General features: G+C 53.1%; 1 protein-coding gene across 2 annotated transcripts in view; it reads left to right on the top strand.

Moving 5' to 3' along the window:
* Positions 1-424: 424 nt before the first annotated feature.
* The window catches only part of L3MBTL1 (l(3)mbt-like 1 (Drosophila)), a 31,555-nt gene continuing 8,183 nt past the window's right edge, over positions 425-23,796 (top strand). The window contains exons 1-18 of one of the 2 annotated variants that reach the window (XM_017835554.1): positions 425-466; positions 6,442-6,630; positions 6,875-7,037; positions 9,112-9,335; positions 10,066-10,210; positions 10,334-10,472; positions 11,888-12,011; positions 12,643-12,730; positions 14,878-14,969; positions 15,573-15,677; positions 16,464-16,599; positions 17,126-17,217; positions 18,258-18,409; positions 19,383-19,459; positions 19,904-19,989; positions 20,534-20,644; positions 20,909-21,023; positions 21,270-21,369. In XM_017835554.1, the coding sequence (XP_017691043.1) occupies positions 6,902-7,037; positions 9,112-9,335; positions 10,066-10,210; positions 10,334-10,472; positions 11,888-12,011; positions 12,643-12,730; positions 14,878-14,969; positions 15,573-15,677; positions 16,464-16,599; positions 17,126-17,217; positions 18,258-18,409; positions 19,383-19,459; positions 19,904-19,989; positions 20,534-20,644; positions 20,909-21,023; positions 21,270-21,369 (1,922 nt within the window). In that variant the 5' untranslated portion in view covers positions 425-466; positions 6,442-6,630; positions 6,875-6,901. Of the gene's footprint in view, positions 467-6,441; positions 6,631-6,874; positions 7,038-9,111; positions 9,336-10,065; positions 10,211-10,333; positions 10,473-11,887; positions 12,012-12,642; positions 12,731-14,877; positions 14,970-15,572; positions 15,678-16,463; positions 16,600-17,116; positions 17,218-18,257; positions 18,410-19,382; positions 19,460-19,903; positions 19,990-20,533; positions 20,645-20,908; positions 21,024-21,269; positions 21,370-23,796 lie in introns of both variants that reach the window. The other variant, XM_017835553.1, reaches the window with a different exon arrangement.

Here is a 23,796-nt window from a genome sequence, read left to right as displayed (position 1 = left end):
AGCCATTCCCCCTTGTCCTGTCCCTCCAGGCCCTTGTCCAAAGTCCCTCTCGAGCTCTCTTGGAACTCTTTTAGACACTGGAAGGTGCTCTAAGGTCTCCCAGAGCCTTCTCTAGGCCGAAGACCTCCAGCTCTCTCACAACCTTCGTTTCCATAGACGAAGGGCTTCAGTCCAAGCAGCACCTTGTTGCTCTCAGCTCCCTGTCCCGTCTAACAGCGTTGCCATGACGACTCCCCCCCTTTCCCCGCATCCCCCCGAAAAGCTGCGGCGGGGCCGAGCACGGCCCTGCGGATGCGGCCCCGCGCGTTTCCACGGCGACGGCGCAGGCTGAGCCGCCCCCTCCCCGCGCTCCCCGCGCACACTCGGACCGGCCCCGCGCCCCTCCCGCTCCGCGCCCCCCGCACCCCGGGCCAGGCCGGGCCGGGCAGCGCCGCCGGGGCTCGGAGCAGCGTCCGGCCGGGGGCAGGTAAGAAGCGCAGCCGGGTACCGCCGGCCCGGGCTCGCTGCATCCCCGCCCGGCATCGCCGCATCCCGGTTCCCGCACGGGCGAGGCCCCGGCCGGGCGAGCGGGCCCGGGGACGGCGGGGATGGACGCTCCGGCATCCTCTGTGCCCGCGGCGGCGGGGCCGGAGCCGGGGTGGAGCGGCGCGGAGGGGCCGGAGCTGGACCGTAACACCGTGTGCAGCGCAGTGTGTTTGCCCAGGGCCGCCGCCCCCGGGGTATCTCACAGGAACATTACCGTGCTTATCTCCCCGGACCAGGCTCGGGTCCCGCCGGCTGCCTGCGCCCTGCTTGGGCTGCAGCTGAGAGGCGCTGCCCAGCCCTCTCCACTGAGACAGGGAACCGCACTGTGCTTCCCTGGCTTTCCCAAGGGATCCTCTCTGGGACACACGGAGGTTGGAAGCCCCTTTCAGTCTGGACGCTTGACCATGTTGCTTCAGGTGTTTCTCAAACACTGTGAGCTGGTGCTGTCCCTGAGCCTGGAGGTGACACCGCTGCAGCCCTGGATAGGGTCCTGCAGTGTGGAGGGCTTAGGTTCAGCCTGGTAGGCAGTGCATAGCCCAGGCTATGGAGACAGTGCTCCTCGTGGGCTAGGAAAAGGTTGTGGATTTATTTCTTTACTAGTTATAAAAGAAGATAAAAGATGAGACATTTAGAAATATTTCAGGATCAGGTATTCATCACCTTTTGATGTTTCCACGTACTTATAAGTGTAACTTGTGGAAGAATATCCCTAACTATGCAGGGCTGGATGCTGCAGCAGGGCTGGTGCTATCAGGGGGCAGTGGAAGGTAGGTGTGGGTGTCCCTGTTGTGCCTCTCAGGGGTCGCTGGGCCAGGGGTCTGCACCCAGCTGGAGCTGCCCAGGCTTCATGCTGCCTTCTGGCCTCAGTGTTGAGCTTGGATGGTGTCACCCTGAGCCCCTTGGAGTGGCACAGGAGATCACTGTAACTGCTCATTCTTCCCACCTGTGGCTCTGCGTGGATCCACAGGCCCAAAAGCTAATCCTGGTGGCAGTGACACTCCTGGGACAGCAGGTGAAAACTCAGCCTGAGTGGCTCTGCTTTGTCAGCTGTGTCTGAAGCTAAAGCTTGCTGCTTTATTGCCCTTCTCCCTCTGATCTCCATTTTCACAGACTCTGTTTGCTATTTTGAAATGTGCAGCATGATTGGGCTTTTACTGCGCAGAAGAACATTTCATCTGGTTTTGAAATGTTGATAAATTCCACGGCCCATTCCAAACCCCACCATGCTGCAGCAGAACACAGGAGCAGTACTTTGTGCCCCTGGTTTGTTCCAGAGGGGACATTGCCCCCTGGCTTTGAAGTAGCAGTCAGATTGGGAAGGGAAGAGGTAGGATTGTCTTTCTCCACTGGGACACCTGCCTGTGCCAAGGGTGTTCCTGAGTTTGCCTGTGTGTATATAAAGCAAATACTTTTTACAGTGCTGTTAGCCTCCTAAACACCTGCCCTGGGCAATACCAGAAGACAGGGGAAGATCCAAGGGAACAGCTCCCAGCCTGGCTGGTCTCTGCAGTGCTTGCATGTTTAGCGTGATCTCAGCTGGTGGTCTTTCTTAAAGGCTCAATTTTGCCACTGGAGGTAATTAATAATCATACCTCAGCTGATAGTAAGGATGGGAAAGTTCTCTGCTATGACTGAGGAGATTTCTGAAAAAAATTCACAGAATCACAGGCTGGGTGAGGTTGGAGGCACTTCTGGAGGTCACCTTGCCCAGTCCCTGCTCCCTCAGGGCCACCCAGAGCCAACTGCCCAGGAGGTGCCCAGGCGGCTTTCGAGTCTCTCCACAGATGGAGACTCCACCACCTCCCTGAGCACCTGCACCAGTGCTCAGCCACCCTCACAGTGGAAAAGTGTGTCCTGATGCTCAGAGGGCCCCTCCTGTGTGTCAGTTCGTGCCCATGGCCCCTGGGTCTGTTCCTGGGCACTGCTGAGCAGAGCCTGGCCCCGTCCTTTCTGCACCCTCCCTCCAGGTATTTATCCACACAGATGAGATCCCCTGAGCCTGCTCTGCTCCGGGCTGGGCAGTCCCAGCTCTCTCAGCCTCTCCTCATGGCAGAGATGCTCCAGTCCCTCCATCACCTTCATGGCCCTGTGCTGGACTCTCTCCAGTGTGTCCCAGTCTCTTGTACTGGGCAGCCCAGCTCTGGGCCCAGCACTCCAGAGGTGGCCTCAGCAGTGCAGAGCAGAGGGGAAGGGTCCCCAGCCTCCAGCAGCTGTGACACTGCTCCCACTGCAGTCCAGTACACTATCCTCCTCCTTTGCTGCAGGAGCACATTGCTGGCTCATAGGCATCCTGTATCCCCCAGGATTCCCATGGCCTTTCCTGCCAGCTGACTCCCAGCATGTACCAGTGCAGGCTTTAGAAGTATTTAAAAATTCAAGAAACCACAAAGCCAACACATGTTAATATTGTTTGAATTATTATTATTTTAAGCCAATCTTGTGATGAAAAGAAACACCTCTTTTGAGCAGATTGTGCTTTGTAAGGCACTGATGGGGCTGTGCAGCAGCTCTGTGCTGGAAGCTGCTTTTCTTCATGCTCTTCTGTGGCCTGTTGCATGTAGCGTCTCCCTCCTCTCCAAACAGTGGATCATTCCCTGGCTTTGACATGGTTTTGGGAGAGGGTGGGTGTGGGACCATGGCAGAGCTGGAGGCTCGTGTGTACATGTGTTACTCATGTGTATAGCAGCCATAGAAGTCCTTTCCAAGCCCTTGGGTTGCTTGCCCAATGTCCTTGGCTGTCCCTCAGCAGAAGGCAGAAGGGGTGGGTGTGTGGAGACCTTGTGGAATGAATGGCTGGCTGGCTGGGGTGTGGGGCTCACCTGCACCCTCTGTAACACATGTGGAGTTACACCCAATACAAGATAAAATGGAGAATTTGGGGACTCACTGTTAAGGCCAAAATAGCTGTAGCTCCACAGTTACTCTTTAAAAGCTGGCTGGTGGGATTTTTGAAGACTGCAAAGTGTTGGCCTGATCCGGTCTTGTCCAGGTGAGCAGAGTTTTATCAGACGTCACTGGGGCATGTGTAAGCCAAAAGCTTTTTAAGATCCCAGATAAATTAATTAATTAAATAAATAAATAAATAAGGCAAGCAAGCTTTTGTTCATTGTCTAGAGCAGCCAGCAGAAAGAGTTATAGAATATCCTGAGCACAAGGATCATCGAGTTGAACCTCTGGCCCTGCACAGGACTCCCCAACAATCCCACCATGTCCCTGAGAGTGTTGTCCAAACACTCCTTGAGCTTTGGAAGCCTTGGGGCTGTGACCGCTGCCCTGGAGAGCCTGTTCCAGTGCCCGACCACCTAGGGGCAAATTAGGAAAGGGGAAGAATCTTTTCCTAATATCCAAGGGAACGTGTTAGTTTGGTTTGCTAATTATTGTGCTAATTTGCAGGATTCCATCCTGGTAGGTTTTCAAGACTGGGTTGGATAAAGCCCTCAACAACCTGGTCTGATCACATAGCTGACCCTGCTGGGAGCAGAAGCTTGAATTAGAGACCTCCTCTGGTCCCTGAATTACCCTGTGGTAATATAGGTCATTCCAGGGCTTGCAGCAGATCTCTTGAAGTGATCTCTGGGGCAGTGGTACCTGCCTGTGCTCTGGCTCCAAGGGCTGAAGCCACCAGACTTGTCTCAGCTGTGGGCAACCTCTCCATGACACCTTTTCTGCTCTCAGGAGCAGGGTTATCCAAAGAAATGTGTGCCAGTGCCTTTCTCCTTCTGTGACAGTGATGCTAAGACAGATCATAGTTGTGGGTGATCCCCCATACAGATACTTGTTCTTTTCTCCCTTTTTCCATATGTAGTGTTCCTGACCTGGGATGCTTCACAACAGGTGAGATTTTTATACCAGGCTTTAAAAACTGTGAGCTGCAAACAATATCTCCAATCCTGATTCACATTCCTGCAGGTGGGGATGGAGCTCTGCAGCCCAGCCATCGTGTCATGCCCACAACCTGACCTACCAGCAAGGGTCTACCAGAGGTGCCGGGGAAAGCATGGACACCGCTGCTGAGGGGCAGATAAGAGGAACAGGAGGGACAGTTTGTGGTAGAATGATTAAGGTTGGAGAACACCTCTAAGATCACTGAGTCCAACTGTAGAGCAAGGCCATGGACTGGATGGGCTTCTCTGCCTCCCTCAGGCCGCTTGGAGGGCTCCTGACCCTCTGAGCTGGGATGCCCAGCCGTGGTGCAGTGCTGGGACGCCCAACCGTGGTGCAGTGCTGGGACTTGCCCTTTGGTGCAGTGAGGCCTTTTCCAGGAGGTTGTTGGAGGATGGATTGTCTGTAGTTTAAGTCCTAAATCTCCGTTGTTTAGTTCTTCCAGTTTAAGGCATAGCTCCCAGTCTATAATCCAGATTCATTCTGTTCATTCATATGCCAAACTCATAAGGCCTGAGAGAACCAGTCCTGACAGCGTTGGTACAGCCCCACAAGGGTTTGAGGAGTGTTGAAAACGTGATGATTACTGCAGGGCACTTCCTGTGCAAGTATTTGCTATTGTGTCATAGGTTTCTGGATGGAGATGAGTTGGAGCATTGTCCAATCTGAGCACTGGATCTAGTTATTTTTCTTCCTTTCTAGGCATTTCTGGTACCAATTTCTGTTTAAGTTAAAAAAACCAGCCAACAGCTCACACAAAATGAGGAGTTGTCCTTGAAACTTTTAACTCAAGTGACGAATAAAGGATTGATTGGATTTGAGTGCTTAAGAAAGCAGATAGATTCCTAGTGGGTTTTAGGAAGCACCTGAACAGGTTGGCTGCCAAATTCATTTTGGCTTTCAGTTGGAATCTGGTGTCCAGCTGAGTTGCTCAGTTTCTTCAGGTCTTCTGACACTTAACAGTGCTTTCCTGTGCCAGAAGGGCCTGGAAGGTCTATGCTGTCTGTCAGCTGAGCATCAGGTGTTTGTGGTCACAAACCTGACAGCACCGGGAGAGAGAAGACAAAGTAGATCTTCCCCTCATGTGAGCATACCATCCACTCTTTACCCTCTGGTTGTGACACCTTTATCCTAATGTCTCAGGTTTTAAAATTCCAGACTTAACCCCACGTCAGCAAAGTGATTATCTTGTTTTCCACATGGCTGTCTTCCCTTTCAAAATGAAATTGCATCAAAAGGAATCAAGAAATGGCCATGGTCCCCTCTGTAGCTGCCTCATAGCAGCCCTTGCCTCCATCCTGGCAACAAGGGCTTTGAAGAAGGTGTGGGAAACAGGGCAGGTCCAAAATCCTTCTCTCACTCAGCATCCTCAGACTTCAGGAGTCTCTAGGACACGTGGGCCATCATTTTCAGTAGACATGGAGAGGTCTGCCTTTCCTGAGCACATCTGGGGATGCTGCTGGGTTTTTGCCTGGCCACGCATGTCCATTGCATTGTTCACTAGGGCAGCCCCGAGAGCCCTCCCTCGCCGGGGTGCCCTGGGCACCAGGAGGCAACACTGCCCCTCTCTTGCGCTTGCAGGCAGGCCCTGGTCTGGGGGCATCCTGGTGCAGGTACCATCCTGCCAGCTGGGACACAGCAGGGCCAGCTGCTCCCCAGGGACAGGGAACCAAGGAAGTCAGCTGGAGGGGCACTGTGGCCATGTCCCTTGGAGCTTAGGCAAGGCCTGAGATCAAGGCAGGATTCCAGCCAGGAGGTCAGTCCCACTGCTGCCAGACCTGCTGGAGACTGCACTGCTGCAACTTGGAGTCCCTGGGCCCATGGGTGGGGGTCCCAGGGGAGGCTGATCACAGCCAGTAAGACTCAATAGTGCCCTCGGGGCCTTGACACTTTGCCCACTCCTTGAAATTCATGGCTTAAGAGGTCGAACATCACCAGTCCTGTGAGAAACTGCATGCAGAAGGCATCAAGTTCCCCTGACTCGCCCCTGTTCCCCCCATCACATTGTGGCACTTGAGAAATTCTTTCTTGCAGGCAGTTAAAAGATCAAGGGTGACACTCCAACAGGAGAGCTGGAAGGGAAACTTCATGGACCTCTGCCTGCTCCAGGGTAGCATTTGCCAGCCCTCAGTCACAGTCTGCATTGGAGTAGTGTAGGCACCTGGAGGAGCCAGGAGCATCTTGTGGACCTGCCATCCTCATACCATCTTATGGTGGTGCCAGGTAAGAAAAAACCCTTGGCATTTGCAGGGTCTGAGGTAGGATCTCACAACAGGGGCTTTACTGGGTCATGTTGATGCCAGCTGTGACCTTCGTGTTGTTCTGTGTTGGGTCGCATGGACCTTTAATACATCTTGAAGGGATTTCTGCTGGGAGATGGTGGAAAGGGAGAGACCTATCTCTGCAGTCACTTTCTCACTCCTTTGTTGTGTTTGTACTGGTACCCAACTTGATTTCTTTCCTGCAGTGCCTCGCTCTGTGCCCAGGCAAGGTGATGGACAGCAGGGCGGAGATGGAGGTGGTGAGGAGCACGAAGGGCAATGCTGCTGGGGAGGTCAGCGTCCATGTGGTCACCACCGAGAGCACTGTGCAGAGCACCCACCTGCCAACCACTGCCTTCATCATACCAGGTATGTGGAACAGTCCTCTCTAACTGGTGTCTCCCCAGCCTTCTCCCCACGCACTGATACCTCACACTCCTTGTGTGTCTGTGCTCCTCCCAAATCTTGGGAGGCAAAGCCGTGCTGCTGTTGCCATTTTAAAGGTTCTCTGTGGCTATTCCGCATCACTTGGATGGTTTGTGGTAAATCAAAACTTCCTGAGTTTTAAGCCAAAGCCCTGATATCTGGAGCCCTGTGCCAGGGCAACACAATGTGCTGGGTCCCTGCTCTGCAGGGATGTGGGCTCCTGGGCTGCTGCAATATCATAGAATCACAGAATACCTCAAGCTGGAAGGGACCCATAAGGATCAAGTCCAACTCCCTTGTCCGGGCTGGACCACCTAGAACTAAACCATAAGGCTGTTGTCCACTGGCAACAGTGGAGATGGATGCTCTCTGAGCTCTGGCAGCCTTGCTGCTGTGACCACTTCCCTGGTGAGCCTGTTCCAGGGACCAACCACTCTCTGGGTGAGGAACCTTTTCCTAATATCCCATCTGAACTTCTTGTGATGCACCTGCATTCCACCTCCTTGTGTCCCATCACTGGCCCCAGAGAGAGGAGCTCAGCCCCTGCCTGCGCTGCCCCCTGTGAGGAAGGTGCAGACTGCGATGGAGTCACCCCTCGGCTTCTCTTCTCTGAACTCAATGGGCCAAGTGGCCTCAGCTGCTCCTCCTAAGTCCTGCTCTCAAACACTTTCCCTATCCTGGTCCCCCTCCTCTGGACACACTCGAGCCCTCTGATGTTCTTCATGTGCTGAGGTGCCCAAACTACCCCCAGGACCTGAGGTGAAGCTGCCCCAGAGCAGAGCAGAGCGGGACAGACCTCCCTCATCCAGCCAGTGATGCTGGGCCTGATGCCCCCCAGCATAGGGCTGGCCCTTGGGGCTGCCATGGCACTGCTAGCTCCCACTGGGGCTCGTCCCCCTGTTCCTACATATAACTGGATTACCCCATCCCAGGTGCAGAATCCAACTGTTACTCTTGTTAAATTTCATACACTTTGTGATTGCCCAGCTCTCTGGTCCATCCAGTTCTCTCTGTTAGGCCTCTCAACCCTTGAGCAAGTCCACAGCTCCTCCTAACTTAGTGTCATCAATAAACTTACTTAATGTACATTTGATTCCTGCATACACATAATTTATAAAAACATTAAAGAGCACCATCCCTAAAACAGTGCCCTGGGGAACCCCACTGGTGATGGCCACCAGTCTGTAAGTTTCTGAGCCCAACCATCAGCCAATTGTTCACCCAACATATGATGGACTAGTTGAGCTCTGTGCTGGACACTTTGTCCAGAAGGATACTGTGAGAGACAGTATCAAAAGCTTTGCTAAAAACCTAAAAACCCACATCTATTGGCTTTCTCCTTGGTCAGCCTGTGAACCTGTGTTGGCTGTGACTGACAACTGTTGCCTCTCCAGTGTTTTCCAGTAAGTCCGAGAATAACCTTCTCCATAGTTTTATCAGGCCCTGTAGTGAGACTGACAGGCCTGTAATTTCCAGGGTCATCCTTCTTACCCTTCTTGAAAATTGGGACCATTTTCAGCCCAGCTGACAGGTGTCTTTCAGGAGGTATGTGAGCAAAGCATGGATGTGTGTTAGATGAGATCAGGGGTGTTCTTCAGAAGCAGATCTTCCAGTTTTTCCTGCTGCTGGTGCCTCAGTTCTCACTGCAGTGAGACCCTGATCTACACAGCATGTTCCTTTGAAATGTAACTGAACTGGAAGTTTTAAACTGAAGTTGCAGTCCAGGAGCTCACCAGGACATTCCTGCTACATCAGAGCATTCTGATCACGGAAAAAGGCCGAGATCAAGCTGAAGTAGAACCCCTTGAATGTGGATAGTGTTGGTGCCACCCCCCACCATAAGCCATTGCTGACTGCAGATTTTTTGGGTCACTCCGACTGCTTGTGGCCCACAGCACAGCCCTCGGCTGGGAGACCATGTCCTCTGTGATTCTGTGCTTCCTTTGAGCCTTGTTTGCACTAGCAAAGCGTTCTGTGTATGCCTCTGGTTGTTTGTCTCCTTTCTTCCCTTCTCAAGCAAATGCCACTACCATCAGCCTTCCCACGAGCACCTTAGAAATCCAGCGATTCCCCCGGGAACCACAGAGAAGCACAGGGGCCGAGAGGCCAGAGAGGGGAACAGGGAATGAGCCGATCACAGCTACTGTCATTCCCCAGATCAGCGGGGTGCAGACTTGCAGCACAGTCCGTGTACTGGAGTGGAAAGATGGGGTGGCTACTTTGCCTGGGAGTAACCTGCGGGTAAGTTCAGCCCTGGGCCACTGTGTTTGTCCCCTCTGCCACTCCCTGCAGCTCCTTGACCTTGTAAGTCCCCCAGCCTTTGCCAGGTGGGCACCACCAGGATGGGACGTGGCCCCTGACAGTACCTGCACCCCTGCTGGAGGATCCCTCAGCTATTCCGGCTCCCTATGCCCCTCCTATCCTGGGAGCTTAGCAGAGCTTGCACATGGTGCCTGGGGGCTGCAGCAGGTCTTCACAGGGAGGCACAGTGGTGCTATGTGCTATGCAGGACATCTTTCCTTTCCAAGCTGTGCCACGGAGCTGGCTCTCACCCAGCTCCTGCACTCACCTTGGAAGCAGCACTCAGCAGGCAGAGGGTGCCTTCAGGGATACCCCTCAGTGCATGGCATAGCTTGCAGAAAATGCACCCGTTTCTCAGCTGCTTCTCAGCCTCAGGGCACCACATCCTCCAGTCATCCACCTGCCAGCTCCAGCCATCCTCCAGCTATTCTGCCAGCTGGTCACCCGAGTGCCCACAGTGTGTCCAGCACAGGCTGCAGGCAGGGGCACCATCACAGGAGACTGGGATGCTGTACTCATCTCTGTCCTCGAAGAGCTGTCCTCTTGTTGGACACACTGATGACCAAACCATGTCCCTCATTCTCAGAGCTCAGCTGCACCCACAAGCTATCGAGTTACATTTCTGTTCTCCTTGTTAACTCTTCTTTGTTTTTTTGGTTCAACGATATAGTTTCGAATAAATGAGTATGGGACACTGAAGGTGGTGAGTGCTGATAAGATACCTCCAGTGGAAGCCCTAAAGGAGGGTCACACAGAGAAAGATGGGGACTCAGAGGTGGCACCCACTAGCAGAGACAATCCTACTGTGGCAAATGGTAAGGGCACCATGGTGGCACTTGCTGTCTGCTGTGGTCCCTGAGTGAGGCAAATGTCTCCTGCTTCTGCTCTCCTTCCTTTGCTACACCTCGTGCCTCACTGCTGCTCCTCTCTCCTCCCAGATGTGCCGGAGCAGAGCAAGCTGCCCACAGCAGAAAGCATGTGCCACTGCGATACCTGTGGCCGGAGACACGTGTGGGATGGGGCCCGGGAAGGCAGGGGTTTCTGCAGCGAGCACTGTCACCAGCAGTTCAAAGAGAGGTAAAGGAAGGGGAGTCTGCACCATGCAGAGCCATATCCATCCATCTGCCCTCCCTCCCTTGGTCCGTGTGCTCCAGCAAGGGATGTGAGCACATCTGCCTCTAGGGGATCCCTCTTGTTCCCCTCATTCCTGTAGGCAGAGTGCCCTGGCTGCAGAGTGAGGGGATGAAGACTTGTCGCATGCAGGAAGCACAGGAGCCAGATTTTCTCCTGGCCAATTTGTGGCCTCATAAACATGTATCTGCTGGAGCAGGGCTGCTGCAGGAGCTTGCTGCAGTGGGTGCTTCCAGGCTGAGCAGCAGTGGGAGGCATGGGTCACGAGGGCATTCCCAGCCACTCTGCTGACCAATGTGTGACTCCTGGGACTCGATTTCCAGCATCTCTGTGTGATTCTGGTGCAGCTTAGAGCCTTGTTACAAAACTAGACCCCTTTTGATCCATCCCTGTGTTCAGACTGATTTCTGACACCCAAGTGTGTGAAGATAACTGTGACCTGTCCCTGGTTCTAACACTTGCTAACTTGTGTGCTGAGGAGCGTGTACATTAGTCAGGAGAGCATGTGTGAGTAAGAAACAGGTGGACAGTGATTCTCCAGCAGCCCCTACCTTACCAATACCTGTTACAACCTGCCCCAGGAAAAGGGGAGAGGGGGTAACTCAGGTTTTTATCAATAATTCTCTTGGGGTGGATTAAAGTGAAATGACACTAAATAATCGGTGTCTGAAAACATATACTGGCAAGGTTTATTTTAACAATTCTGTATCAACAGGCATGCTAGCAGTTTGGGTGCTGTCATACAACAATGTGACACAGAGATAGCCTTTGGGGGGGGAAGAAAATGCATAGGAGAGAGAAAGGCAGGATAAGAGTAAGGGAGAGTAAGGGAAAGAAAAGCTGAGAGTGGACAGATGTATATAGTCACCGCCCACGGGGTCCAGCGATGAAACTTGGTGGTTGCAGCTTCCATGTCTGTCAGTTGAAGTGGTGGCCTTGATCTGCTGGGGGTGAAGGAGGGAAGCCCCCACACTCCAAGAAGTTATGAATTATCATATCCATGGTCAGTGTCACGGGCCATACCTCGAGCCTCCAACCTCTCCCTGGGCCCTGCGCAAGAGCTGCTGTGTCTGGCCTGGTTCCCGCCCTTTTCCCAACAGGCGGGGGGGTGGGCTCCTATGGGCCATCAGAGGTACAGTGCAACAGTCAAAAGCCTGCAAGCTCGGCTCTTCCTGCCTTTTTGGGGCTTGACATCTTCTGCGCTGGAGGAGGGGGGATGGGCCCAGTTGCCCATCAAAAAGTCAAAAGCCTGCAAAAGTCTCCTAGAATGCATAAATCATCAAACACTTCAGTCTCTGACAATACCCCAGCCAGTGTCACGTGCTATGCCACGGTGCTTTACCCTCCCTTCCTCTGTGCAGGTCTGTCATCGTGGAAAACTCTGCCAGCAGCACCAATGCCACTGAAATCCTCAAGCCAGTGAAGAAAAGAAAGAGGAAGGACTATCAGAGCCCTTCAGAGGAAGAATATGAATCTGAGCAAATGGTAGGATGAGGGCAGGGAGGGCGTGTGTGCAGATATGCCAATGTCAAGTGGGGGCCATAGGTCACCCCATGTGCACTGTGAGTGTGCACAGTTCTCATCAATGCTTTTTGGGGTGTGTCAACTGTAGGTAAAGGGGTAACCCACTGGCTCTTAAGGCCAAAAAGACTTGAATGTGTGGAGCATCGGGGCTTCTAACACTGGCTGGCTGTTTGGCTTGTCTACCATGGGCTGGGCAGTGCTAGACATGTCCAGGCTGGGCTGTAGCTATCGAGCACTCTTAGCTGCTCTTTTGAGTCTGGACCACCAAAGCAAGCGTTGAAGTAAGGGATTGTCTGTCTGTCTGTGCTGTGTGTCCTGGAAAGGAGAGACTTTGACAAGGCGAGGAAGGTCTGCTTGCCAGCCCTGACTATACCGGGTCCATTCCAGGTGTGATTGTTACCACTGAGTACCAAAATCCCCTACACCCTCCCATCATCAGATTCTCTGGAAGCCCATTTCTGGACCTCACACTGGTCAAATCAGGGACATCATGGAGGCACAGTAAGGCCCTTGGCACCGGTGTGAGGTTACAACACGCAGCCTAAATCTCTGTGCAGACCTGGGTTTTTGTTTTGTCTGTTCTCACGCCTAGGAGGAAAAGCAGGAAGAGAGGAAAAACTCTGTGGGAGACTCCGCTATGAGCAATCTGGAGGCTGAGGCGTGGAATGGGAGCCAGCACGGTATGGAGGGCCAGACGGGCGGTGGGGTCAGTGTTCCCACCATGGCTGGGGGATCCCACTGTGGGTCTAGACCATTTTGGTGCTCCAGCAGAGTCAAACACCCAGTGCAATGCACTGGTACATGTTCCTGAAGGCTTGTGAGCTCCTCTGCTTGCTTGATCCTGCTCTCTCTATCTCTTTCCGTTTCTCTCCTTTCCTCTCTTTCTCTCTGTGGGAAGGGTGCACCCCTACAGATATGGCTATGTCGGCTTCAGGCACTGGCCGGTGCTGTACAGTACTGTCCCTCCCCTCAGGAGCTAAATTTGTTCCTGGCTCGTGGATACCGTGTTTGCTCCCAGAGACACTATGCTGAGCAATAAGAGGACTCTGCACCATGTGTGGCTTTGCCCTCCCATGGGATCAGGGCATCCCTCATGTCATCAGGAGCTCACAAGTTTGGGAGCTGCTCCTGTAGATGTGGTGCCACTGAAGCCATGTGATTTGGGGTTGTCTTATCTTGTGGGGATCTATTCCTGGATTGTATCAGAGATCTCAAAAGCAGAGCTGTCAACAGGGAAAAGGCAAGCTGAGGGAGGCAGTGTTTGCTTGGTTGTTTTGCCTGCAGTGTGATGGGGGTGAGGGGGAAGGAAAACTTGGGGAAATAATGAAAATAAACATTTATGGGAAACCTTTTGTCTTTGAGTAGTGAAAGGTCATATTCAAAATAATTTTAAAATGAAAATGCTGTAGCTTCATAGTCTTCTCCATAGCCATGTGCAGGCACAGTGGCAGGGACCAGGTGTCATTAATCCCTGAGTTAACACTGAGTTAAGCACTGTTTAAAAGGAATCTCATACGGCTCATCTTCTGGGCCCAGAGCATGTAACTTCCCTGCTGCATACAAGTAAGTAGTGCTGCATACAAGTAAGCAGTGCTGAGCCTTGTTATTTCAGCATTTTATTTCAGCATTTTATTTTCTCTTATTTTAGAAGGACATCAGCAAAGAAATGCTTCAGTGCAACATTGTCAGTGTATGCTCTGTCTCCTGGTGTATTTGTCGTTCTCCAGAAGTGCAGAGCTTGTACTCACAGATTCCCCAGCCATGCCTAGCACTTTTTCTATGTCCTAAAGAATACTAAAGGTGTTTATCGCTCTGAAATATCAGCGAAGCACCTAGGTTAGTCACTTTGCTCACTGAAGCTCAGCTTTAATTTCTTCCATAAATTTTTTTTTTCCATCTCCACTTCCCCTATGTGCAAGGGAGGAATGGGTTTAGTCTGTTTTTTCCATGCATTTCTGGCCTGTCCTACATGAGGCTGTGTGCCGTGGCTGACCTGTAGCTGTGATTTCCTCAGTGCTGGAATAGGCACAGCGCTCCTGGAGTCCCTTCAGGTGCTACAAACTAGGGAGAGAAAGTGGCTAGAGAGCAAGAAACTTGGGTTATGTCTCGTGCCTCTGCCGAGGCCTTTGTGACCTTCTCAAAGGCATGAAGGGTCACCTCCATGCCTGTGGAGTCTATCTCCTTTTTGGGTAAATGCATCTCTAGGGCATCAGGGTGGCCCTGATGTGTCAGGTTGTTGTGTCAGAGCAGAGGACAGCAGAGCTGGCAGATGAGCCTGCTGCTGGTTTGACTGGCTGGGAGCTGTTTGCAGCTGGGAAGGATTCCCAGGTCTCTGCATGGATCCTGCTGGTTGTCCCAAATCCATCAGTGCTGTGGGCATATCAAATGTACTGGCTGGAGGAGGACCTGGTTGCAAAGGTGTCCTGATGCTTTGCCCAGGATGGCTTGTCCCTCAGGCTCCTTAAAATCATAAAATAATGAAATGGTTTGGGCTGGAAGGGATCTTGAAGCTCATCTCATTTCAACCTCCCTGCCATGGGCAGGGGCACCTTCCACTAGACCAGGTGCCTTACTAGGACATGGTACAGTGACAGAGGACATTCAGGGCATGGAGACTACTGGTTCTGTCCTTCCTCACACACTGGCCAAGTTTGCTGGAGAAGAGGTGGTGATAGGATGGTGCTGAGCTTCGCAGGGATGCAGGACTGTATGTGAGAGCGGGATGGCCCCAGCAGGACCCGCCTGCCCTCGGCACTGCCTGGAGGCAGCAGGGCTGGGGCTGGAGCAGCCTCTCAGCAGCGTTTGTGTGCGTTTGTGCTGCGCTCAGGTGCCAGTGAGGAGAAGAAAGAAGGCTGGTCTTGGGCGTCCTACTTGGAGGAGCAGAAAGCTGTCGCTGCCCCTTTAGATCTCTTCCAGGATGTGAGTTGGGATTTTCCTGTCTTTTTCCCTCTTTCATCTTCTCTGTTCTTTCCCTTCCCCCCCACCCCCCCTGCCTCCTCCTTCTCCTCTCTTTTTTGCTTCGGTATTTTGTGGGATTGGGCAATATCAAGCTCCCATTGCCACCTGGAGGTGATTGGTCATCTGCTTTGCCTGGAGTCCCACTCCCCAGCAGGGTGCTGTTCCCCATCCCAAGCACCCCACCTTTTCCTAGGACACCCCTGTGACTCTGGCATTGTGGAGCCTTTCCAGCCCTTCCTGGATGCCAGGTATGGTCTCTCCCGAGGCCACATTGCTGTGCTGCATCCCTGCTCCCAGGCGTCCAACTGCCAGGGTGCCCCACTCCCCCCAGCTGTGGCTTTTAGCCCAGGGGCACTGCCAATAGCAAGAGATGCAAACCCACAAGGACGTAGAGCAATGTGTTTTTCTATGGGAAAAGAATTAAAATTTGGATGACAACATAACCTGTGGCCCATAGTCTCCTGGTCCCAGGAGCTCCCATTGCCTGGTGGTTGCTCCTCAGGCTGGTTCTAGACTCAGCTCCCTGCGTTGGTTTTTACTTTGTAGTTTAATTTTTGTTTCCAGTACCAAGTAGCTTCCCAGCACAAGAATGGCTTTAAAGTGGGGATGAAGCTGGAGGGGATTGACCCACAGCACCCATCTATGTACTTCATCCTGACCGTGGCTGAGGTAAGGGTGCCTGCCATGTTCGTGGGTTCTTTGGACTCTGGGGCAGGGAAGGTGCTGCTACCTGGCCTATGGAAGAGATGGATGGAGTTGGTGCCTTTGCCTGCCTGTTGCTGCAGGAGATGAGCTGGTGCTTATCCTGTTTGTTTGGACAAACAAACAGGTTTGTTCTCTGCCAGCTCACAGGGACAGGACACGGCACCATGGAGCTGCTGTCATGTCCTGGCCTAGTTGGTCTCTCCATCCCCCTGACACAGCAGGTCATGAGGGGAGGGGTTGTGGTGATGGCAGCAGCTTCTTATCTTTGTGCTGATGCCCCTAGGACATTCTCTTGAGATGGAATGTATGGAGGCATCCCATTGCTCTTCCTTTTATCTGTGTGGGCTCTCCACTCAGCCATGTAGCAGTCAAACCAGACTCACCTCATGGTGCTTCCCAGGCAGCCAGCATGGCATTTAGCCAAAATCTCTGCACCAGCAGGTTCCCCAGGTGCAGAAAAGGGAATCTTTGCACTTGCTGGATCCAGGAAGTTGCCCCACCATGACATTTTGTGCACCAACCTGAACATCCCTTCTTTGGGCTGGCTTGTGCTGGCCTTGCACTGACCTTGTTCCAGGCTGGGCACCCTTTGGTGGCTTGTGCCTCCTGCTTTGGGCACTGGCCTGTGATTGACTCTTGGCTTCTCAAGGCAAAATAAGCTGAGATGGTGTGTGGGAGGGGTGGGGCATGTGACGCTCAGCCAGGTAGAGCAGCAGGTTTCCATGATCCTTTCCCTTTCCCTTCTGGTAGGTGTGTGGTTACCGGATGCGCCTCCACTTTGATGGCTACTCCGAGTGCCATGATTTCTGGCTGAATGCTGACTCCCCCGACATCCACCCTGCTGGTTGGTTTGAGGAGACAGGGCACAAACTCCAGCCCCCCAAAGGTAAGGAGTTATCTTGTCTTGGGTGCTGGGTCCTGGTGAAGGAGGGGGGTGAACAGTAGGGCCAAATGTAGAGCGTCAGGTGGGGATAGGGTGGCTCCATGGGGACCAGGAGGGATGCTGCTTGGTTACTGGCCCAGGAGGGATACTTGGGGTGGGGGAGGGTTCCACAGGACAACCTGTGTCTTACAGGCACCTGAAAGAAGCAGACCTGTCTCTTGTTTGCATTTTGGGGCAAAGCCTTGTTGGATGTCCCATTGCCAGGCTGGAGTCAGCAGACGGGAATGATTTTCTCTGTGCAGGAGCTGCACTATGGATTTCCACTGCTCACATTTCATAACACCCCTTCAAAACCAGCCATTGGGCCTAAGCCGCGGGCTTTGGGCATCCCAGGGCTTCTGTGGATCCTCTTTGCCCACAGCAGGACATGCCTGGCAGGATGATGCTGGGTCAGGTATGGCCAGGTTCACCCTCACCACCTCCTGACTGTGAACTCACTGCTCTCATTTCTCTTCCTGAGGGGTTGTAGGTTATAAGGAAGAAGAATTCAGCTGGACAAACTACCTGAAGTTAACAAAGGCTCAGGCAGCTCCTAAGCACCTCTTCTTGGTCCGAAACACTGTGAGTAGCAGCATCTCCTTCCTACCAGAGCCTACAGGTTCAGGTGTGAGTTTTCTGCTCCAGCTGAGCAAAATGCCTCTGCCAGCACTGGACTTTGTTCTGTTCACCCCACACTTCTCAAGCCCACAGCGCAGAGGGCCAGCAGTGTGTACTGCTGGCTGTGGCACACTTTGCTACTCAGGATCTGTAGCTTGAACACTAGTTTGGTGTGCCCAGAATTGGTGCTGGTCTGATTCACTGTTTCATCCAGGTTGGTCTAATGGACAGTTAAACGTGTTACAGAAGTATTGGTAAGGAGAAGTAACTGTTACTGTCAACAATTATTTTGCTAAAAAAAAAATCAGTTAATGTTTCATAAGTATAATTCTTTTGTCTCTATTAATGTATGTTCACTGTTTATGTGTCTGCCTATTTTTTTCACACGGAAGCTTGGTGAAGGGAAGTGGGAATGTAGCAGAGTGCAAAATGCTGATCATTTCTTCATCAGCTGCAGAGGAAACTCAACCTATTGATAAATCAGCCTCTCTAAGTTATTTATTGTGTCTCAAACCTGCTGTTCATTGCTGCAACAATTCCACCAGTGTGTATGATGCAGGATTTTACACAGATTTTGGATCCAAGAAATAAGGGCTAGGAAGGGAGAAGGGCCCATCCCAGCTGCTCCTGCCATGTCTAGGGCATTGGTCACTGCTGACACTAAAGGACTGTGACCTCAAACAAATGTTTTGTGACAAAATGGGAACTAATGTCAGTTGGAGGCTGTTTTTCTCCTGGAGGTTACTGTTTATAGAAGATTCTGAGGATCGGAAGATCACTTTTCCTCTTTTCTTTGTGTGGCCAAGCTGAGTTACTTACCCTCTGCCTCTTTCCTTGGATACACAGCAGGGCACTGCCCTACTGGGAGCCTGAGTGGTCCTGGGCCTGCCTGGAGGCCAGAGAGGGTCTGGTTTTGGGAGGGTTTGGGCAGGTGCCTCCTTGAAGCAGGCAAGGTAGGTGTTGAGGAAGGAGCAGTGCTGCAGCTTGCCCCTCTCTCCTGCCAGCACAAGGCTTCTCCAGGCTTTGAGGTGGGCATGAAGCTTGAAGCTGTGGACCGCATGAACCCTTCCCTGATCTGTGTTGCCACAGTGACTGACGTGGTGGACAATCGCTTTTTGGTGCACTTTGACAACTGGGATGATACTTATGACTACTGGTAAGTGCACAGAGGCTCCTGGAGTGCCAGTGGTGGGGAGACACCCTGCCACTGCTTCAGCAAGAGTGACGGGGTGCTTGGGAATGCATGGGACAATCCCAACATGCTGCTGCAGAGAGGCCATGAGCGGTCCAGGGAGGCAGAGGGTCACCCTCCTGTTCTGGGGGACAAACCTTTACCTGTTCCATGTCACCTTGTGGAATGTTGCCATGGCTTATAGCTGACATGGGGCAAAGACAGGCACGATCTCATGCTGTGGGCTCAGCCTGAAACCTACTTGGGAGACAGGGTCACCTGCACTTCAGAGACTGAAGGCCTGATCTTAAAAAGCAGTTCCTGTGCCTGTAGGCAGGGGACTGTGGCCAGGATGGGGAGGTGTCCCAGTCAAGGCTGATTAAGGCCAGTTAAAATGGCCAGTTAGCACAGCCACGGTCCTAAGAACAGCTTCTTAGCTTTGTGGTTGGAGCCCTCTGACCTTCTCTTCTCACCCCAAGGGGCTGTGGGACTGCAGCAGGTTCTGTCCCCGTCTGGTGCTGGGCAGCTGCCTGCTCTACCCCAGGGCAGACCTGCAAAGCAGTATCTCCTGAGGGTGCCGTGAGTGCTGTGACCGACTGGGAGCCATACTGGGGACATGAGCCCACCCAACTACCCTTGTCTCACTGCTCCAAGCTCTGGAGGGTGTGTTCTGCCTCCCTACTTGCAGCAAAGGGCTGCTGTTCCCTGGGCAGAGGCATGTGCCTGGGCCTGCCCCTCTGAGCTGAGTTCCCCGCTCTAGCTCTTGCCTTGCTGGGCCCTGGAGTTCCCTGGGTCACTCAGGGACAAGAGTGCTGGAGAAAACCTCAGTTTCTGCAGGGGCTTTTGCTGGTGGTGCAGGTCTGAGGGTGCTGCCACGTATCCTTCCCTGGGCCCCCACAACCCATGGTGATGAGCTGGGTATTTCAGCCCTGTGTAAGAGCTTGGATGTGTTTTCTAGGTGTGACCCCAGCAGTCCATACATCCACCCAGTTGGATGGTGTCATGAGCATGGCAAACCCCTCACACCTCCTCAAGGTGAGTCAGTGGCCTGGGAGTGCATCCCTTGGGGACAGGCTTTTCAGGGTGGCATGGGGGTCCTGGGGGCACAAACCCCATGATCCTTGCTTATCTGCAAGCCCAGACAGTTTCCTTCAGCAAGGCCACAGCCAGGGAGGCAGCACGTACCTGCCAAGGCTCCTGTACACACATTCAGGTGCAGCATGGTGGCTGTGTTGGGCCAAGTCTCCCCACTCAGAGACACAAGGAGGACCCAAGCTGTCTGTGCACACCCAGATGTTTTCTGCTTCCTTGTATCCTGGGTTTCATGGTACATGAGAAAATAGTAGCACTTCTTGATGTCTCTCAGGTTCCTGTGTGCCTGGCGCAGACTTGGTTGGCCCTTGAAGGCAGTGGGGTGTTCTGAGGTACTTGCTGTTTTTCTGCAAGGGTGTCTCACCTTCTGCATCTTCCCCCTTCCAGATTATCCTGACCCTGACAACTTCACCTGGGAAAAGTACTTGAAGGAAACTGGAGCATCTGCTGTCCCAGCTTGGGCCTTTAAAGTGGTGAGTGCCACATCATCTGCTTCACCCCATCTCAGCAGGAATTTGGGCTGTCTCTGTTGCTAGGTCTTTTATGAGAAGTCCAGTGATGTTCCATGTGCTCCTGCCACAGGCCTGGGCTTTGGATCTACACTCAAGGCTCAGAAGTCAGGGCAAGTAGTGGGAAAAATTAGAAGTGTGACATCCCTTTGGCTAGACAGAAGCTGGGCGATGGGAAATAATTTAGGTTTGCTTGATTAGTGTTTCTCTCCAACTGCACCACCAGCAGCTGCATCCAGCCAAGTGTGGTTGCAATATAGATCCCCAAAATGTGTCTCTTAGAGACCTTCTTCCCTGGGGCAGCTTCCCTATCTTGTTAAAACACAGCTCAGATTCAGGAGGCCTGTTCCCACTCTCTCCTGTTGCTGCTGTGATCTGGGATGGCTTTTCCCCAGCCAGGCCAGGGCTTGAAACTGGGCTTGAGGAGTACACACTGCTGGGAAAGCTGCCAAGGGGTGCAGGAAGCCTGAAGAATGGCCCTGCTCCCTGCTGATCTGGGTTCTTACAGCGCCCACCCCATGGCTTCCTGGTTAACATGAAGCTGGAGGCAGTGGACAGGAGGACTCCTTCCTTCATCCGAGTGGCCAGCGTGGAGGATGTGGAAGATCACAGGATAAAGGTGGGTGCTGGAGGATCAGTGCTGAGCCTGTGTCCAGGCACTGTGCTGGCTTGCTTCTGCCCTTCCCTGCTCACTGGGAGTGGAGGTCTGTCAAAGCCTACTGTGCAGAGGTTGACAGGTCTCAGTAACTGGCTCCAGGAGTAGAGAAGAGCCTTGTGCTGCAGTTCAGCTCTATCCTGCTGCTTGCTGGCAACTTGGAGAGCTCCAGAGCTCCTCAGGGACGTGTCCTGCATTTTGAAGAGTGACCTCTGCTTGTTTTCCCAGATCCATTTTGATGGCTGGAGTCACATCTATGATTTCTGGATTGATGCGGATCATCCAGACATCCACCCCATAGGCTGGTGCTCAAAAACAGGACACCCACTGCAGCCTCCTCTCAGTAAGTCCTGCACCTGTGTCAGTCCCTCATCGCAGGGCGCGAACACGCCAGACCCCCAGTGTCACTGCCTGCACAGAAATGGGAGGGCGGGTGCTGGACGTGGATGGGCAGAGAGGAAGGACCTTTCCACAGATTTGTCAGTTGGAAAAGTCCTCCCTGTTTAGGGCAGGCAGGGAGCCCAGTGCCCTGTCTCTGCCTGGGCTTGCAGCCATGAAAGTCTCTCTCCTGTTTCTCCTCCTGGTCTAGGGCCAAAGGAACCAGCCTCTTCTGCCCATGCAGGCTGCCCAACCCTGGGCTGCAAGAGCATCCCTCATACCAAGAGTTCAAAGTACAGCTTTCACCACAGGTGAGCTCCCCAGCACAGCTCAGAGAGGTACAGCTTCCCTGCCAGTCCATGCCAGCTCTTCTTCTACCACCCCGACCAGCATCCACTCCTTCCCTGCACCCACCCCATGCCTGTCTCTGCCCCCTGCTTTCCCCAGGCTTGGCCCCAAGGCAGCATGGAGCTCACAGCTGGTGTAACCCCTGTGATCCTCTCCTGTGCCTGTCCTGTGGCACCCAGAGCCCTCTGGGGTGCCCTGTGTGCCCATCTACCTGTGGGGACCTATAGGCTTCAGAGAGGACCATGTCTATAAGATGGTGTTCCCTGACACCAGCTGTGAGAACACTGTTCCTCCCATCCCTCATGGATGCCTTTCACTGTGAGGCTGAGCTGGGAAGTCCCAAGAAGGAACAGTGCATCTTCCCAGCTCAGGCAGTCACTTGCAGGACCTTTTCCACGGGATAACAGACTCAGTCTAGTGCCAACCTCAGTGCTAGGCTGGCATCAGAAGGAGCCAGTATGGTGAATCATAGAATAATATAATCAGCCACGTTGGAAGGGACCTCTGAGATCATCAAGTCCAACCCTTGATCCAACCCTGCTGTGGTTACTAGACCATGGCACTGATGCCACATCCAGTCTCATCTTAAAAACCTCCAGGGATGGAGAATCCACCACTTCCCTGGGCAGTCCATTCCAATGCCTGATTACCCTCTCTGTAAAGAATTTCTTCCTAATGTCTAACCTAAACCTCCCCTGGCAGAGCTTAAGACCATGCCCTCTTGTCTGGGAGAAGAGACCAACTCCCACCTGGCTACAACCTCCTGTCAGGGCATTGTAGAGAGTGATGAGGTCTCCCCTGAGCCTCCTCTTCTCCAGGCTAAACAACCCCAGCTCCCTCACAGGACCTGTGCTCGAGTCCCTTCACTAGCCTTGTTGCTCTTCTCTGGACCTGCTCCAGCACCTTGACATCCTTCCTGAACTGAGGGGCCCAGAACTGGACACAGTACTTGAGGTGTGGCCTCACCAGTGCTGAGTCCAGGGGCAGAATCACTTCCTTGGACTTCTTGGCCACACTGTTCCTGATCCAGGCCAGGATGCCATTGGCCTTCTTGGCCACCTGGGCACACTGCTGGCTCATGTTCAGCTTCCTGTCCATCCACACTTCCAGCTCCTTTTCTGCCTGGCTGCTCTCCAGCCACTCTGTCCCCAGCCTGTAGTGCTGCAGGGGGCTGTTGTGGCCAAAGTGCAGGACCCAGCACTTGGTCTTGCTCAACCTCATGCCCTTGGAATCAGCCCAACTCTCCAGCTTGTCCAGGTCCCTCTGCAGAGCCCTCCTGCCTTCCAGCAGATCGACACTCCCCCCCAACTTGGTGTCATCTGCAAATCTGGTAATGGTGGACTCAATCCCCTCATCTAAATCCTCAGTAAAGATATTAAACAGAACTGGGCCCAACTCTGATCCCTGGGGGACACCACTAGTGACCGGATCCCAGCTGGATGCAGCACCATTCCCCACCACTCTCTGGGCCCAGCCAACCAGTCAGTTCCTAACCCAGCACAAAGTGCACCTGTCCAAGCCTTTTCCAGGAGTGTGCCATGGGAGACGGTGTCCAAGGCTTTTCTGAAGTCCAGGGAGACACATCCACAGCCTTCCCCTCATCTACCAGGCAGTCACCTGATCATAAAAGGAGATCAGGTTGGTCAGACAGGACCTGCCCTTCCTAAACCCGTGCTGGCTGGGTCTGATCCCTTGTCCATCCTGTAGGTGCTGTGTGATTGCACTTAGAATGATCTGCTCCATAACCTTGCCAGGCACCGGGGTCAGGCTGACGGGCCTGGAGTTTCCCAGGTCCTCCATCTGGCCCTTTTTGTGGATGGGCGTGACATTCACCAACTTCCAATCATCTGGGACCTCCCCAGTGAGCCAGGGCTGTTGGGAAATGATGGAGAGAGGCTTGGTGAGCTCTTCTGCCAGCTCCTCATCACCCTTGGGTGGATCCTGTCTGGTCCCATAGACTTGTGAGGATCCAAGTTGCTCAGCAGGTTACAAACTGTTTCCTCCTGGATTACAGGGGGCTATTCAGCTTCTTATGTCTGTCTACAAGCTCCAGAAGCCAGCTGTCCTCAGGACAACCTGTCTTACTGTTGAAAACTGAGGTAAAGAAGCTGTTAAATACCTCAGCCTTTTTTTCACCTTTGATAACTATATTCCCACCTATGTCCAACAGAGAATGGGGGTTTTCTTTGCCTCTCCTTTTGCTACTGATGTATCTGTAGAAAGACTTTTTGTTATCCTTAACAGAAGTGGTATTATCCATGAGGATGGGGAAGGCAGGTCTGTGATGTGAACCCCAATAACCTGCTTGTTCAGCACTGTGGTGACTTGTACAGGGTTATTGTGATGGCAAATGGACAAGTGCTTGTACCTGAAAAGACTGGGTGTGCCCT

The sequence above is a fragment of the Lepidothrix coronata genome, unplaced genomic scaffold, assembly GCF_001604755.1.
Source record: "Lepidothrix coronata isolate B3197 unplaced genomic scaffold, Lepidothrix_coronata-1.0 Scaffold260, whole genome shotgun sequence".
Lineage (NCBI taxonomy): Eukaryota > Metazoa > Chordata > Aves > Passeriformes > Pipridae > Lepidothrix > Lepidothrix coronata.
Note: the sequence above shows the minus strand (reverse complement) of the source record. Positions and strands in the feature narration are given on the sequence as shown.